General features: G+C 44.8%; 2 protein-coding genes across 3 annotated transcripts in view; both read right to left on the bottom strand.

The window, feature by feature from the left end:
- The window catches only part of RABGEF1 (RAB guanine nucleotide exchange factor 1), a 72,986-nt gene extending 70,611 nt beyond the window's left edge, over window positions 1-2,375 (bottom strand). For both annotated transcript variants that reach the window (XM_062180144.1, XM_062180145.1), the window contains exon 1: window positions 2,295-2,375. The gene's annotated coding sequence lies outside the window, so the exon portion shown is untranslated. The remainder of the gene's footprint in view (window positions 1-2,294) is intronic.
- Window positions 2,376-2,492: 117 nt separating this feature from the next.
- KCTD7 (potassium channel tetramerization domain containing 7) overlaps window positions 2,493-17,529 on the bottom strand; it is a 42,116-nt gene continuing 27,079 nt past the window's right edge. Inside the window, exon 5 of the mRNA XM_062179815.1 lies at window positions 2,493-3,148. Coding sequence (XP_062035799.1) covers window positions 3,127-3,148 — 22 coding nt within the window. The 3' untranslated portion in view covers window positions 2,493-3,126. The remainder of the gene's footprint in view (window positions 3,149-17,529) is intronic.

Raw genomic sequence — 17,529 nt, 5'->3', positions numbered from 1 at the left:
GCACCAGCACCCCATATGGTCGCGACTGTCCCACTTCCAATGCAGCTCTCCGCTTAATATGCCTGGGAAAGCAGCTGAAGATGGCCCAAGTCCTTGGGCCCCTGCACCCACATGGGAGACCTGGTTGAAGCTCCTGGCTTCAGCCTGACCCAGCCCCGGTCATTGGGCCATTTGGGGAATGAATCAGTAGATGGAAAGTATCTCGTTCTCGCTCTCACTCTTGCTCTCTCCTCCTCTTCCTGTAACTCTGCTTTTCAAATAAATAAACTTTAAAAAAAAGAAGAAGAAGAAAGAAAAGGAAAGAAACGTTGGGTCTTAACTGTGAAACTATGTTTTTAGTGTGCATGGTATAACTGGCGATGGTCAGCTGGCACCATGTCTACTCTGAGTCCCAGGTGTTAGGTTACATAGGTATCTCCTATATTTTAGGGGCAGATCAACTCTACTAAAAGAATTTACTTCACAGCCAATAGAAACATACATCCCAGAAATTAAACTCATGCAATCAAGTGTGAAATCCTGACTCCAGCCAAAAACTGACACCAGTAAAAGAAACAAGATCTAAGTTCCATATGTAGACATTTCAATGGGAGAGTACTGACCAAAATGTTTCCTAAATAAACACCAGAATTCAATGAATTATCCTCATCAAGCCAACTACTTGTGAATGCCCAATTTAGAATGCAAACGCAAAGAGACAAAGGCAGAATTCTTGTTTATAGACATCTACAACTTAGCTGATCAAAAACCCTTCCTTACACAAAGAAACCAACAGTAAATGAACACATAATTCAATTTGAACATTTAATGAGCAGAAAAGATTGAAATACAAGACATAACCAAGCACCATATCCGACTCATCAGCCACAGGGCAGGCCAGTGTGGAAGAGTTAGGTAAAATTCCATTTTAACCACAAAACAATCCCACAAGCACCTCCTTGTAGTTAGTGGCCTCTTCTTTAGTTCCTCCCTCCCCCATATTCTCACCTACTTCCAACATTCCCATCCCACTTAGTTAGTCTGAATGTTACTCAAGCTCTAGGACACTTCAGAAAAGTATTCCCTTCCTCCGCCCTCCACACCCAACTGCGTGGCCATGGCCGAAGCTGCTCAGCACTTAGCACACACCCTTGCCACGCTGTATTAAAAGTATCTTTACCATGCATCCCTCTCCTAAATTGGCTAACTTCTGGAGAGAAATAGACCTGCTTGGAAGAGAAGTAAAAATTCAAACCCAGAACACGTGTTAACCCTCCGCCTAAGAACCAGCAGCTCTTAAGTCTGACTTATCATTAAATGGATTAACAACATAATCAAATCTTCCGGTACCTCCCGCAAGCTTTCTTGGTACAACCATTTTACGTTTTGGGTGTGTGTGTGTGTGTGTGTATGTGTGAAAACAATTTTAGTTTTACAAAGGGAAAAGCGCCAACTATTCTTATGAGCTCTCCCAAAAAATCTTTTCAGCCAAAAACCAGGTGATGTTGCAAACTCGTCCTGGCAAAATTTCCCATCGCATCTCCAAGGTGAGCCGAGCCCACCGCGCCCCTCGGCCACATTTCCAACCGCAGGGACTGGTCAGCCGCGCTGAGACACCGCCAGCTGCCGATGACCCGGTCTCCCGACGGCTCAGTCCTTCCCTGTCTCCCCACTGAACTTCCGCGATGGGCAGCGAGCTCTCCACCCAGACGGTCCGCAAGCAGGGACTTCCGACCCGGTCCCACCCCTCTGCCCTCGCGCGCGGGATGAAGTCAGGACCACAGACTTGAAATCCCCGCGCAGCGACAAGACAGCACCCCGCCCGGCTCCCGGGCGGTTCTGTCCCGGCGCCCCCGTCCTGGCCGGGCTTAGCTCTGGGTCCGAGCCTCCGACCCAGACGCGCTCTGGAGGAGTCCGGGCACCACCAGAACGGCCGCCACCACAGGTGTCCCTTCGGACTCCGCGGGCTGAGGAGCGAGCCACCCCCGGGAGGGTGCACGGGTGGCAGGAGGCAGTCGGTCCGTCCGAGTTCGGCCGGGCCGTGCAGAACTTGGCAACCACTGCCTGAAACAGGGGAGGGCGAGCACTAAGAAGATGAGAAGACCGCGACGGCCTAGGGCCCGGCAGGGCCGCGCTGCCCGGGGCCCGGGTGTGGGACGAAGCGCGGCCGGAGACACCGACGCGAACCGGCTCCCGCCGGCCGGACGGCACGGACGAATGACCCAGCAGCCCTCGGCCCGCGCGGGACGACGTCGCTGCCCCCTCCCGGAGCTCCGAACGGCGCCACCCTCGTACCCCGTCCCTCTGATCCCCACCTCGTCGGCGGCTCCACCGGCGTCGGGACCGCCGCTCTCCCCGCGGCGCTCAAGTGGGTCCTGAGTCGGCCAGTCCACTCCCCGCCCTCACACCCGCCCTCCCTCTCACGCCCCGCCCCGGCGCCGCGAGCGCACGCACGTCACGCACGTCCGCGGCGTCACTTCCGGGGCTTTCGGCCCTGGAGGGGAGGAGACTAGTTCTTCGCTGGGACGATGATGGGCGAACGGGTCCCTTGAGGCTGTGTGCAGAGGCTGCGCCGGAGACGCTGGAGGGCTGGGCTGCCTGCAGGCCAACGCTGGGGCTGTGACCCGGAGCGTTCGGACGCCGTGGGGAAGCCTTATTTCCCTGCTTGCTTCCGGGTTCCGGCTTGTAAAAGCTTGAGGACCGCACTGCCCCTTGGGTGTCGCCCAAGGGAGCGGCACGGAATGGGAGAACTTCCCGAAAGCTAGAAGTGTTAAAGGATTTGAGAGAAATGGGTCCAAACGCCGATTTTACACTTGAGCAAAGCAAACCCAGAAGTTGAATAACTCAGCCAGTGCCACGCAGTATTATCAATGGTCGAATCCCACGTGGAATCCCATTTCAAGAATGTTGGAGACAGAAGCCAAACACACTGACTGCTTGTGTATCCTGGATGCCACCTGTGCCACCGAATGCAGCCCCAGGGAAGGAATGAAAAGAAAATCTATGTCCTGTGTGGGATGCGGACTTGGATTGGAAGCTCAGCGTTGCAAATTGTCGCCCTCTGTGATCTTGGATAGGTCGCCTGATTACTCAGTCTTCGTTTATTTTCAGAGCAGAGATGAATCGACTTCTTCCTCAAGTCTTTCCTCAGCTCATGATGCTTGTTAAGCTGAGGATACAAGAACGGAAGACAAAAATACCTGTGCTGAGTAGTTGCGGTGCTTACAGGGAGAGGTGGAGGAGCCAGTAAACAAATTTATGGTAGGACATTGGACAGTGGTAATTGCCGTGGGGGGAAAGAATACAGAAAGAGGGATAAGAAGTGCAGCCTAGGGCAGTCTTGGTGCAGTGGTTGAGACACCCATTGGGAAGCCTGCTTCGAAGATCAGAGTGCTTGGGTGCCAGCTTCCTAGGAATACACACCCTGGGGGGCAGCTGGTGATAACATCTGAAAGTGCTGGAGTCTCTGCCACCAATGTGGAAGACACAGAGTTTGTTCTGGGCTCCTGGCTTGGACATGGCCCAGCCCTAGCTGTTGCAGTGTTTTGGGAAGTGAATCAGCAGATGAAAGATCTCTGTCTTTCAAACAAATTTTTAAAAATAAATAAGGGAAGCTATGTGGTGCAGCCGTTAAGATGTCACTTGGGATGCCCCTCATCCTGTATTAAAGTGCCTGGGTTTCAGTGCAGGCTGCACTTCAGATTCCAGCTTCCTGATAACGGTAGGTAGGTAGCAAGTGGTGGCAGCTCAAGTCTTGGGTCCCTGCTTCCCACGTGGTAGATCCTGATTGAGTTCCAGGCTCTTGGCTTCAGTCTGGCCTAGCCTTGGCTATTGTAAGCATTTGGGAAGCCAACAGATGGAAGATCACTCACTATTTCTGTCTCTCTACGTTTCAAATAAAAAATTTAAAACTTTTAAATAAACATAAATTTTAAAATGTTTTCTTTAAAAAAAAAAAGTGCAGCCAAGAAGTTTGCAGTTTTAACAGTGGACCAGGAAGACCTCACTGACATGATTCAAGCAATAAGGGAGGGAGCCAGCTGTGCTGCTGCTGCTGTGCACATGTCTGGGCAAGAGTATTCTAAGCATAGGTAACAGCAAGGGCAAAGCCCCTCTTTGACACCTCCAACCTTTGTAGCTATGACAGTGAATTGAGAAGTAGAAGAGATCATAGATAGTTAGCAAAGTAAGTAAGGGACCAAGGCTAAAGTCAATATAGGAGGGAACTACCAACAGTATGGATACTGGAAGGTCTGACTCATTGGAGCCATTAATAGTGCATGCTATTCGTTAGTCCATTGCTAATTTTGATGTTGATTAGAGGAGAAACTTGTTATCGTGCTAAGTAATTTTTTTCATCCATCCAGAAGTGGAAACTTGTAGCTAGGTTATTATCTTTACCTGCAATTCAGTTAAGAGGCTGGTTACCTCACAACAAAAATGGTTGTCAATCTCAGGATGGTTATGAATTTCCTTTGACCAGTGGTGTCAGAGGATATTGCAGTGTCTTAGTCTCCATATTTTCTTGTCTCCTTCTGCCTATGTCCCTATCATACTATCTCTGCATCTACAGGATTCTCTCTTCTCTTGTTCCAGAATTTTTGTTTTGTCCAAACATTAGTGGAGGGATGAGGAAGAATTGCCTTGGGAAAGTAATTATTTCAGAGGTAGATGGAGAACCCATGGATGATATCTTTCTCTTTGTGGTACTAGGTATTAAGAAAAGGTAGTTCTTGAATTATACATTTTACAAACTTGGCTTAGTTTCATATGGATTTGCCCATGTAGATTTTAATTTATTTTTTAAGAAAAATTTATTTAGGGGCCAGCGTTGTGGAGTAGAGGGTAAAGCCATCACCTGCAATGCCAGTATCTCTTATGGGTGCTGGTTCCAGTCCTGGCTGCTCTACTTCTCATCCAGCTCCCTGCTAATGCTCCTGGGAAAGGAGCTGAAGATGGCTCAAGTCCTTGGGCCCCTGCACCCAGGTGGGAGTCCTGGCTTTGGTCTGGCCCAGCCCCAGCTGTTGCACCATTTGGGGAATGAACCAACACATGGAAGTTATCTCTCTCCTCTTTTTCTCTTTCTTTCTCTCTCACTTAAATTCAGACCTTGAATAAAAAATACTACAGGAGGCTGGCGCTGCAGCTCACTGGACTAATCCTCCACCTGCGGTGCCAGCACCCTGGGTTCTAGTCCCGGTTGGGGCGCCAGATTCTGTCTCGGTTGCTCCTCTTCCAGTCCAGCTCTCTGCTGTGGCACGGGAAGGCAGTGGAGGATGGCCCAAGTGCATGGGCCCTGCACCCACTTGGGAGACCAGGAGGAAGCACCTGGCTCCTGGCTTCGGATTGGCGCAGTGTGCCGGCCGTGGCGGCCATTTGGGGGGTGAACCAAAGGAAGGAAGACCTTTCTCTCTGTCTCTCTCTCTCACTGTCCACTCTGCCTGTCAAAAAAAAATAATAATACAGGGGAAAAAAAAAGATTTGTTTATTTATTTATTTGAAAGACAGAGTGACGGGGGAGAGAGAGAACTTTCACCCTCTGGTTCACTCCCCAAATGACCACAGCAGAAATGGTTGGGCAAGGCCGAAGCCAAGAGCCTGGAACTCCATCTGGGTCTCCCACATAGGTGGCAAGGGCCACACATCTGAGCCATCCTTTTCCCCATCACACTAGCAGGGAGCTGGCTTGGAAGTGGAGCAGCCAGGACTCAAACAGGCGCTCATATGGGATGGCAGTGTTGCAGGCAGAGGCTTATACCCACTGCCCCACAACTGCGGCCTTCCTTTCTAGATTTATGTCAGCAGAGAAAGGCACCATTGTGTGGGTGCAATATTGATATTGTTACCCTGCAGTGAGACTTGAATCAGAACTCAGGAACAATGACTTTGGGCGTTGTCTCCCTGTTAGTGCAGGTGACATTGTTTTGCCAAACAAAATTATAAGCAAACTACACATTTTGGATCACAATGCAGGAAAGAATATAAAACTACATTTCCTTAAATAAACCTGCCCCCTTCTGCCCTGACAAAAACATACAACCCATGGTGATTGATGTTTTCAACACTAAATCATACTTTTTGTAGAACAAATGTCTCCCTTCCAAAATTTGCTAACCATCAACATAAAATAAAATAATTTGTACACAGTGTCATTTTCATAAATACACTGATTCATGCAGACTTGCTAGACTGAATACTGGTTCCCCATAAAAGGTATAGTCACTATGACTTCAATAGAAAAATACACATTTTAGAACATTATATTCAGGTACATTTGAGTCTGGTTGAGCTAAAATAACAGTTCCAGAAGCAGCATTGCAGGTGAACAGAGAGGTATACAATGCAATTTACCCAGGGGTGATGGAAGCTAATTTTTTTAAAGATATATATTTGGGACCAGCACTGTGATATAGTAGGGTAAGCCTCTGCCTGCAGCGTTGGCATCCCATATGGGCATTGGGCATGCTGGTTCGTGTTCCTGCTGCTCTTCTGATGCAGCTCTATGCTAAGGCCTGAGAAAGCAGCAGAAGATGCTACAAGTCCTTGGGCCCCTGTACCCATGTGGAAGACCCAGAAGAAGCTCCTGGCTCCTGGCTTTGGATTGGCCCAGTTCTGGCTGTTGTGGTAATTTGGAAAGTAACCAGTGGATGGAAGACCTTTCTGTCTCTCCCTCTCTCTGTTGATAACTCTGTCTCAAATAGGTAGCCTTTAAAAAAAAAAAAAAAGATTTATATTTGTATTTGAAAGGCAAAGTGACAGAAAGGTAGAGACACAGACAAATCTTCCACCTGCTGGTTTACACCCCTAATGGCCACAACAGTCAGGTCTGGATCAGGCCAACACTAGGAGGTGGGAACTCCTTCCAGGTATCCTACATGGGTGGAGGAGGCCCAACCACTTGAGCCATCATCTGTGACCTTCCTAGGTGCATTAACAGGGAGTGGATCAGAAACAAAGCAGTAGGAACTCGAACCAGTGCTCCAATATGGGATGCCAGCTCCCTGCTAATGTGTCTGGGAAAGCAGAAGATGGCACAAGTTCTTGGGCCCCTGGCACCCACAGGGGAGACCAAGATGGAATTCCTGACTCCTGGCTTTGGCCTGGCCCAGACCTAGCCCTTGTAACCATTTGGGAAGTGAACTAGCAGATGAAGAAATGTGGCATAGCGTGTTAAATTATCACCTGGAACTACACCCCATGAGTGCCAGTTCAAATCCCAACTGCTCCACTTCTGATCCAGCTCCCTACTAATGTTCCTGGGAAGGCAATAGCAAAAGATGACCCAAGTGTTTGGGCCTCTGTCACCCACATGGTTGAGCTGGATGGAATTCCATGCTCCTGGCTCAGCCTGGCTGAGCCAGAACCTTTGCAGCCATGTGAGGAGTGAGCCTGCAGGTGAAAGATTTTTCATTCTACACCTCTCTCCCTCTCTTATTCAGTTTTTCAAATAAATAAATCTTTAAAAAAGGTTTGTATTCTGGAATGGATCAAAAGGAGATGACAAAGAAGAGTTATGAAAAACAAAACAAAACAAGACCTAGAAGAAAGAGGAAAACTAGGAAAGAGGAGTACTGTAGAGGCCAAGAGTAAAGAGAGAGTGCAAGCGATTGAGCTGCAGTGTCAGTTTCTGCAGAGAATCTGTGTAACATGAATCTCCCCAAGAGAAAGGAAAACGTATGTTCATACAAAGCCTTACATATGAATGTTCAAAGCAGCACTATTCCTAATAGCCAAAAGTCATACAACCAGATATCCATCAGCTTGGACAAATAAAAATGTGGGATTATGCCCATACAAGGGATGAATACAATACAAAGGAACTAAGTAATGATACTTGCTACAAGAATGAACCTTAAAAATACTATGCTAAGTGAAAGAAGTAACACACAAAAGGCCACATATCATATGAACCTATTTAAATGAAATGTTCCAAAGATTTTGAAATCTACCAAGATAGAAAGAAGTGGTTGCCCATGGTTGCAGACAGAAACAGAATTACTGTAAATGGCACATGAAATCTTTCTGGGGGTTGATGGAAATATTCTAAAACTGGAATGTGGTGATGGCTGCACAGCTCTGTAAATTTACTGAAAAATCACTGAATTGTAAGTTGAATTTTTATGGTATGTAAGTAATATTTCAATAAAGCTATTAAAAAAAAACCAAAATGAAATAGCAAGCCACACACTAGAAGACAATATTTGTGAATCCTATACTCAATAAATAATTCATTTAAAGTATATAAAAACCTCTGGCAACTCAGCAATAAGACTAACCACTCAATTCTTTTAATGGAAAATGTTTGAAGAAACCCTTCACCAAAGAGGATATATAGGTAAATAAGCACATGAAGAAAGGTTCAACATCATTAATCATGAGAGAAATGCAAATTAAGATCACAATGAGATACACCGCCCACTCACTAGAAGGGTGAAAGTGGAAAATAACCATACTAAGCCAATAGTTTAGAATGTTATACTATTATAGTGTTAATGGTGTGTGATTACTTTAAATTTTACTGTATATGGGTGAAACAGTCATTGTTTTATTCAATGATTGTTTGTAGCTGTTGTTTTTATTCCCACTAAACTGGAGTATTTTTGCTTTTTACTTGGCCAAACTTCTTATTCAGTGAAGTATTAAGCCTTTTTATTGTAATGTAAATTTAAAATGTTATCTCAAAAACAAAAATAGAAAGAAAGGGAGAGGGAAGGAGGCTGGGAGGGAGAGAGGGGAGAGACAGAAGAAGGGAGGAAATATCATATTTTAGAATTGTATCTACTCTATGAACTATATTGAGTCTGGTAAAAACTAATTAAAATTATAAAAAAACACAGTTGCAAACATAAAAATAAAATAACCATACTGATGGTGGGTGAAGGTATGGGCCAACTGGAACTCTCATAAGCTGCTGGTGGAAATGTAAGATGACCCAACCACTGTGGACAGTTTGACAATTTCTTTAAATTTTAAAATTATAGCTACAATACAATGCAGCCATTTCAATCCTGAACATCTACCCATGAGATATAAAAACATACATCCACACAAGAAATTATACACAAATGCTCATAGCAGTTTTATTTGTAATGATTCAAGTTGAAACAATCTAAATGCCTGTTGACAAGGGAATAAAGGAGTTATGATTTCTTCATACAATGAAATGCTGCTTGGCAGTTCAAAAGAACCAAATTATGGGTACATGTATATGTATATGTCTAAAAATAATTATGCTAGTGAAAGAAGCCAAATTCTAGTATGATTTCAGTTATATAAAATTCTGGGAAATATTTGTGTGAATGAACCAATAGTGATTGGAAGCAGATCGATGTTTCCATGGGTATGATGGGAGCAAAGAGGAGGTAGGAATTAGAAAGTGGCAAAGGGTTAGGGTAGGGGATATGTTCATTATATTGATTGTGGTGATGGTTTTGATTTGGGTAGGCAGATAGCTACTGAATACAAGGAGCTAAGAACTAAGCCAAGTATGCATCTTGCCCAAATGCCATCACCTTCCATGCTAATTCAACATAACTTAAGACTCGGCACACACACTTCTCATTATGCAGCTAAGTCTCATTTTCCATCATGTACCAGATGCCATGACACCTTTCTGGAAACCATCACATACCCTGTAGCCCCTACCCCAAAGCCTGCCTCCTTTGAACATTCAGTCAGGCCTTGCCCCAGCATCACATTTTGTCTTATAAAAAGAATGACCACAGCCTGGGTAGGGGCAGTTCTCCCCCTGGAGGCTGCCGGAACTCACGTGTGAGTGTGTACTATCTTTTGCTTTCCAATAGTATGTACCCCTCTGCTCACCTCTATCCATGTTTCCCAGTTGTATTTCTACACACAGGGAGACAAGAACCTGGACTAAGTACAGGTAGGGGTCTCTCTGAGCTTAGCTCGACAACATAATTTGGGGGTCCCAATCCCCACAACATTTTCACAGGGTATACATATGTAAAATTTCATTATACTGTTCAAACAACTCTACCCTTTAAATTACAATTTATTACACATTAATTGTACCTCAATCAGACTGTTAAACACAAGACAGGGGTAGGGGTAGGGGAATATTTGGCACAGCTGTCAAGATGCTGCTGGTACACCTACATCTCACACGAGAGTGCTTGAGTTTCAGTTCTGGCTTCTCTGTTTCTGATCCAGCACCAGCATCCCAAATCAGATTACCAGTTCAAATCCCAGCTGTTCTGCTTCTGATGCAGTTTCCTGCAAATGTACCTGGGAAGGCACTGGTGCTTGAGCCCTTGCCATCCATGTGGGAGACCAGGATGGAGTTCTTGGCTCCAGGTTTCAGCCTGGCTCAGATCTGACTGCGGTGGCCATTGAGTAGTAAGTAAGCCAGTGGATGGAAGATCTTATTTACTCTGTCTGTCTGTCTGTCTCTCTCTCTCTCTCTCTCTCCCCTCCCTCCTTTCTCTCTTTTTCTCTTTTCCTCTCTCTGTCTTTTGAATAAATAAATCAATCTTTAAAGTAAAAAAAAAAAATTAAAGAATAGTAACATTGGGGGAGTGGTTTAGTGCTTTCTGAAATAATTATATCAAAAGTCTACTTCTAGGGCCAGCACTGTGGTGCAGCAGGTCAATGCCCTGGCCTGAAGCACCGGCATCCCATATGGGCGCCAGTTCGAGACCTGGCTGCTCCACTTCTGATCCAGCTCTCTGCTATGGCCTGGGAAAGCAGTAGAAGATGGCCCAAGTCCTTGGGCCCCTGCATCCGCGTGGGAGACCTGGAAGAAGCTCCTGGCTTCGGATCGGCGCAACTCCAGCCATTGTGGTCAATTGGGGAGTGAACCAGCAGATTAAAGACCTCTCTCTCTCTCTCTCTCTCTCTCTCTCTGCCTCTCTCTCTCTCTCTGCCTCTCCTCTCTCTGTATAACTCTGACTTTCAAATAAAAAATAATTAAATCTTTAAAAAAAAGTCTACTTCTCTGATAATTCAGGAGGGATGGAAGGCTCAACTCTTTCTTCAAATTCATAGACTCTTTTTTATCCTATTAAATTTTTGTGGCACATATGTTTCTGTTTCTTTTGGGTAGATACAAAGAGTGAAATCATCAGGCTAAGAGCTTCTATTGATGTCATTGTATTCCCACCAGCAATGTTTGCCAGTTCTAGTCACTCCACATCGTCATCAATAAGTGATATTGTCAATATCTATTTATTTGTTTATTTGACATGCAGAAACAGACAGAGGGAGAGAGAACTCCTACCTGCTGGTTCATTCCTGAAATGTCTGCAATAGCCAGGGCTTGGTCACACTTAAGCTGGGAGCCAGGAATTAGATCCAGGTTTCCCACATGGGTACCAGGAGCCCAACTCCTTGAGCCATAGCCTGCTGCCTCTGACAGTCTGCATTAGAAGGAAACTGGAACTGGGAGCCAGAGCCAGGAATGGAGCCCAGACACTCTGACAAAGGATCTGGGCTTCCCAACCAGCAACTTACCCACTAGCTAAAGGCCTGCTCCAAATAATCCTCTTATTTTTTAATTATTAAAAGATTTATTTACTTGTTTGTTTGAAAGGCAGAGACAGAGAGAGAGAGAGATCTTTCATCCACTGGCTCACTCCCCAAATGGCCACAAGAGCTTGGGCTGGGCCAGGACAAAGCCAGGAGCCAGGAACTCCATATTGGCCTGCCATGTGGATGCCAGGAACCCAAGAGCTTTGAGCCATCTTCTACTATGTCCAGGTACATTAGCAGAAAGCTGGGTCAGAAGTGCAAAGGGAATTTGATCCCAGGCTCTCTGTATCGGATATGGGTGTCCCAAGAGGTGACTTAACCCACTGCACCACAACAGCTATCCCTAATCCTTTTAATACACTGAATTCAATTTGCTACTATTTTCTTGGGAATTTTTCATCAATGTTCAAGAGATATTGATCAGTAGCTTCTCTGTATTTATTATGTCTCTTCTAGTGTCTCTCTGGCTCTCGTATCAAGGCAATGGTGGACTCAGAGTGAGTTAAAAATGTTTCCTCTTCAATTTTTTTGGAAGGGTTTGAGAAAAATTGGTATTATTTCTTTAAACATCTGGTAGAATTCTCCAGTGAAACTGTTGGGTCAAGGGCTTTTCCTTATTGGGAAGTTTTTGATTACTAACTTAATCTCCTATGAGTCAGGTTTCCTCTTTCTCTGTGACTCAGTCCTGATAGGTTTTGTGTCCCTAGGGACTGTCTGCTTGATTTGGTTCTTCAGTTTGTTTGGTGTAGGGGCACTGTTGTGGTGCAGAGGGTTAGACTGCTGCTTGCAGTGTTGGATTCCCATCTGGGCACAGATTTGAGACCCAGCCGCTCCGCTTCCAGCCCAGCTCTCTGCTGGTGCACCTAGGAAAGCAGCAGCAGATGGCCTGAGTGCTTGGGTCCCTGGCATCCACATAAGAGGCCCAGATAGGGTTCTGGACTCCTGACTTTGGCTTGGCCCAACCCCCTAACCCCCAGTGGGGAGTGAACCAGCAGAGGGAGGATCTCTGTGTGCCTTTCCCTCTCTCTCTGTAATTCTGCCTTCCAAACAAATAATCCTTTTTAAAAGAAAAAAAAATTGGTGCACATATGTTTATAATATTCTCATAATCTTTTTCATTTCTGTAAATTTGGTAGTAAATTTCTAATTTAAGCTATTTCAGTCTTCTCTTTTCTTAATCAGTCTAAAAATTTGTCAAATTTTCTGATCTTTTAAAAGCTTATTTATTAGGGACCAGTGCTATGTCATAGTAGGTTAAGCCTCTGTTTGCAGTGCTGGCATCCCATATGGGCACCGGTTTGTGCCCAGGCTGCTCCTTTTCCAATCCAGTCCTCTGCTAATAGCCTGGGGAAGCAGTGGAAGATGGCCCAAGTGCTTGGGCCCCTGCACCCATATGGGAGACCCAGATGAAGCTCCTGGCTCCTGGCTTTGGATCAGCCCAGCTCTGGCCATTGTGGCCATCTCGGAGTGGACCAATGGGTAGAAGACCTCTCTATCTCTGTCTCTGTCTCTGTCTCTCTCTAACTCTGTCTCTCTCTAACTCTGCCTCTCAAATAAATAAATCTTTAACAAAGTTTATTTATTTTTATTTTATTTATTTATCTGATAGGCCAAACAAGAGATATGAGAGACAGTGCTTCTTTATGCTGGTCCACTCCCCAAAAGCCCACAACAGCCAGGGCTGGGCCAGGCCAAAGCCAGAACTAGTATCTCTGTGAAGGTCTCCCATGTGGGAGGCAGGGACCCAAGGACTTGAGCTTTTATCTTCTACCTCCCAGAGTGTGCATTAGCAGAAAGCTGGAGTAGGGGTAAAAGTGGGTGTAGATATTAAATATGCCTCATACTCAGGCACTCCTATATGGGATGCGGGTGTCCCAAGCCATAGCTTAATCTAGTGAGCCACAACTCCCAACCCCACTGATCTTTTTAATGATCAACTTTTGGTTTTAATTTTCTCTATTCTTTTGTTTTCTTATTCTCTATTCTATTTATTTCCATTCTAATCTTTATTCCCTGTCTTCTGCTAGTTTGGGTTTAGTTTGCCCTTCTTTTTCTACATCTTTTAATGTATATAATTAGGTTTATTGATTTGAGATTTTTTTAAAAGATTTATTTATTTGAAAGGTAGAATTACAGAAAGGGAGAGGCAGAGGCAGATGCAGAAAAAGGGAGAGAGAGGTCTTCCATCTGCTGGTTCACTCCCCAGATGGCTGCAACGACTGGAACTGCACCGATTCGAAGCCAGGAGCCAGGAGTTTTCCCCAAGTCTCCCACATGGGTGCAGGAGCCCACCGACTTGGGCCACCTTCCACTGCTTTCTCAGGCCATAGCAGAGAGCTGGATTGGGAGTGGAGCAGCTGGAACTTGAACCAGCGCCCCTATGGGATGCCAGCACCGTAAGCAGCGACTTTACCTGGTACACCACAATGATGGCCCCTGATCTGAGATTTTAAAAAATTATTTTTAAGTTTTTGAAAGGCAGAGGGACAGCAAAGAAAAGAGAATCAGAGACAGATAAAGAAATCTTCTATCCACTGGTTCCCCTAAATGCCTGCAATAGCTAGGGCTAGGCCAAGCTGGAGCCAAGAGCCCAGAACTCAGTCCAAGTCTCCTGTATGGGTAGAGGGGAGCTAACCGCTTGAGTCATCATCTGCTGTGTCACGGGTAAACATTAGCAGGAAGCTGGAACTGGAAGCAGAACCAAGACTCAAACCTAAGCACTCTGATGTGGGATGCAGATGTCCTAAGCAGCATTGTAATTACTGATTACTGTTCCAAATGCCCACTACGAGATTTTTTTTTAAAGTATTTATTTATTTATTTGAAAATCAGAGTTAGAGAGAGAGAGAGAAAGGTCTTACATTTGCAGGTTCACTCCCCAAGTGGCCACAATGGCCAAGGCTAATCCAGGGCAAACCAGGAGCTAGGAGCTTCATATGGGTCTCCCATGTGAGGGCAGAAGCCCAAGCAGTAGGGCCATTATTTTCTACTTTCCAGGCAGATTAGCAGGGAGCTGGATAAGAAGTGGAGCAGCCAGGACTCCAACCAGTGCTCATATGGGATGCTGGTATCTCAGGTAGAGTTTAACCCACTGTGCTGCAATGCCAGCTCTCCCATGTTTCCACTTTTAATCACTGGTTGTGTAAGAGTGTTTAATTCCCACTTATCTATGAGCTACTGAGTTTTCCTTCTGTTATTCATTTTCATTTTCATTCCATTGTGATTATAAAAATACTTTACATGTTTTTAGTCTTTTAAAATTCACTAGGACGTGCTTTGTGGCTTGGCACAACCTACTCTGGACAGTGTTCCATGTTCATTTGAGAAGACTGTATATTCTGCTGTTATTGGTGGAGTGTCCTCTTTTCTTTGAAGATTTACTTGTTTGTTTGAAAGGCAGAGTTAGAGAGGAGAAACAGAGAGATCTTCCATCTGCTGGTTCACTCCCTAAATGGCCTCAACAGGCATGGCTGGGCTAGGTTGGAGCCAGGAGCCTGGAACTCCATCCAGGTCTCCCATGTGGGTGACAGGAGCCCAAGCACTTGGACCATCTTCTACTGCCTCCCCAGCCGCATTGGCAGGGAGCTGGATGGGAAATAGAACAACTAGGACTCAAAGTGGCAATCATAGGGGATGCCAGTGTTGTAGGTGGCAGCCCCAGTAGAGTGTTCTATATGTGTCTGTTAAGTGGTGTTGGGTTACAGTGTTGTTCCTGTTGATGTTACCTCTTGTTCTGATATTGAAAATGAGGTAGTAAAGTCTCCATTATTACAGAACTGTCTATTTCTTCCCATACTGTCCTTCTTTGTTAAATATATTTTGGTGACCTGTTGTTATTTCCAATTATTATTCTTGTTAAATTAAATCTTCTATCAGTCTATACAAGGGAATTTCAAAAAATTCATAGAAAATGGAATTAAAAGATAAGTTTATGTTGGTGCAAAATTTTTTGAAATCCATATGTAGATTTTGTTAAAAGATTATTTATTTATTTGAAAGATAGAGTTACAGAGAGGGAGAGGGACAGAGAGTTTTTTTACGTTTATGCTTTTGTTGGATATTATAGCTACAGATATACTAAGATTTAAAAATAATTTCTTTTTAAAGAAAACTTTCATAAATATAATTTTCAAAAGTACAACTTTTGGATTATAGCAGTTTTTCCCCCATAGCCACCCTCCCACCCGCAAATCATCCCCTCTCCTACTCCCTCTCCCATCCCATTCTTCATTAAGATTCATTTTTAATTATCTTTATATACAGAAGATCAACTTAGTATATACTAAGTAAAGATTTCAACAGATTGCAGACACACACAGTATAAAGTACTGTTTGAATACTAGTTTTACCATTAATTTGCATAGTACAACACATTAAGGACAGAGATCCTACATGGGGAATAAGTGCACTGCTACTCCTGATGTTGATTTAACAACTGACACTCTTATTTATGATGTCAGTAATCATCAGTAATCACCCGAGGCTCTTGTCATGCGCTGCCAAGGCTATGGAAGCCTCTTGAGTTCACAAACTCTGACCTTCTTTAGACAAGGCCCCAATCAAAGTAGAAGTTCTCTCCTCCCTTCAGAGAAAGTTACCAAGAGAGAGAAATTTTCTATCTGCTGCTTTACTCCCCAAATGGCTGCAATGGCTGGAGCTGGGCCGATCCAAAGCCAAAGAGCTAGGCCCCTCCTTCTGTTCTCCCACATGGGTGCAGGGGCCCAAACATTGGGACATCCTCCACTGCCCTCCTAGGTGCATTAGCAGGGAACTGGATTGGAAGTTGAGCAGCCTGGACTTGAGCTGGTTCCCATATGGAAGGCCAGTGCCAGAGGCAATGGCTTTACTCATTATGCCACAGCATCACCCCCATATACTTTTTTTTTTCTATAATACTCATTTTCCAGGCTTTTTGAAGATACTCTCCCATGTATTCATGGATTTCAATATTAGGCACCAAAATAAACTTTAAAAATTTTATTTTATCTATTTGAAAGATAGAGAAAAGGAGAGAGAGAGAGAGAGCACGCCTCCATCCACAGGATCACTCCCCAAATGACCACAACAGCCTGGGTGGGGCCAGGCTGAAGCCAGGAGCTTGGAACTCCATCTAGGTCTCCCTCATGAGTGGCAAGGGCCCAATCTCTTGAGTGCATTAGCAGGGAGCTGTACGGAAAAAGGAGCAGCCAGGACTCAAAACTGGCACTCAATTAGGGAGGATGGTGTCACAAGTGATGGTTTACCCTGTTGTGTGCCACAGTACTACCCTGCACCAAAATAAACATATCTCTTAATTTTACTTTTCCATGAATTTCTTGAGGTACCTTCATATAATTATACATCTATATAGTTAATATCTGTACCACTTAATAACTGCTATATCACTTAATGGCTATGCATCTAATATACAAAGGTAGTCTAAAAGGATCATGGGAAAGTAGAATTAAAAGATAAAGGGGCATTATGGCACAGCATGTTAAACCACTGCTTAGAGTGCCCACATCCCACAACAGAGTGCCCAGGATGGAGTCCCACCTTTTCTTTCCATCCAGCTTCCTATAATGCACATCCTTGGAGGCAACAGATGATAGCTCAAGTCCTTGGGTCCCTGACCCCATGTGGGAGACTCAAATGGAGTTTTCTGGCTCAAATGGAGTTTCTAAGCTTCAGCCTGGCTCAGCTCCAGTTGTTATGGGCATTTGAGGAGTGAACCAGCAGGTGAAAGATTTAGCTTTGTTTCTACTATACTGCATTTTCGATAATAAACAAATAAGCAAACTTTTAAAAAGCTAAATTTATTTTGGTGCAAAATGTTTACATCATGCAGTCTCCCCCACCCCCAACAATATTCCATATCCATGAACTTCTTGAAAAATCTCTCATTTACATGTGTGTGCCCACAGTGTCACAAAATGAAAGCTGAAATGGCAGAGACACACTTGAGTGACTGAAGATATCCCTTACCCAGAGTGGACTCCCTGGCAGTGTGTTAAGCTATAGGACAGCTGCGTCCTAAATCAGAGCGTTGGTTCAAATCTTGGCTACTCCACTTCCGGTCCA

Source organism: Lepus europaeus, chromosome 21, assembly GCF_033115175.1.
Source record: "Lepus europaeus isolate LE1 chromosome 21, mLepTim1.pri, whole genome shotgun sequence".
NCBI classification, from domain to species: Eukaryota; Metazoa; Chordata; class Mammalia; order Lagomorpha; family Leporidae; genus Lepus; species Lepus europaeus.
The sequence above is the reverse complement of the archived record's forward strand: the minus strand, read 5'-3'. Positions and strand labels throughout refer to the sequence as shown.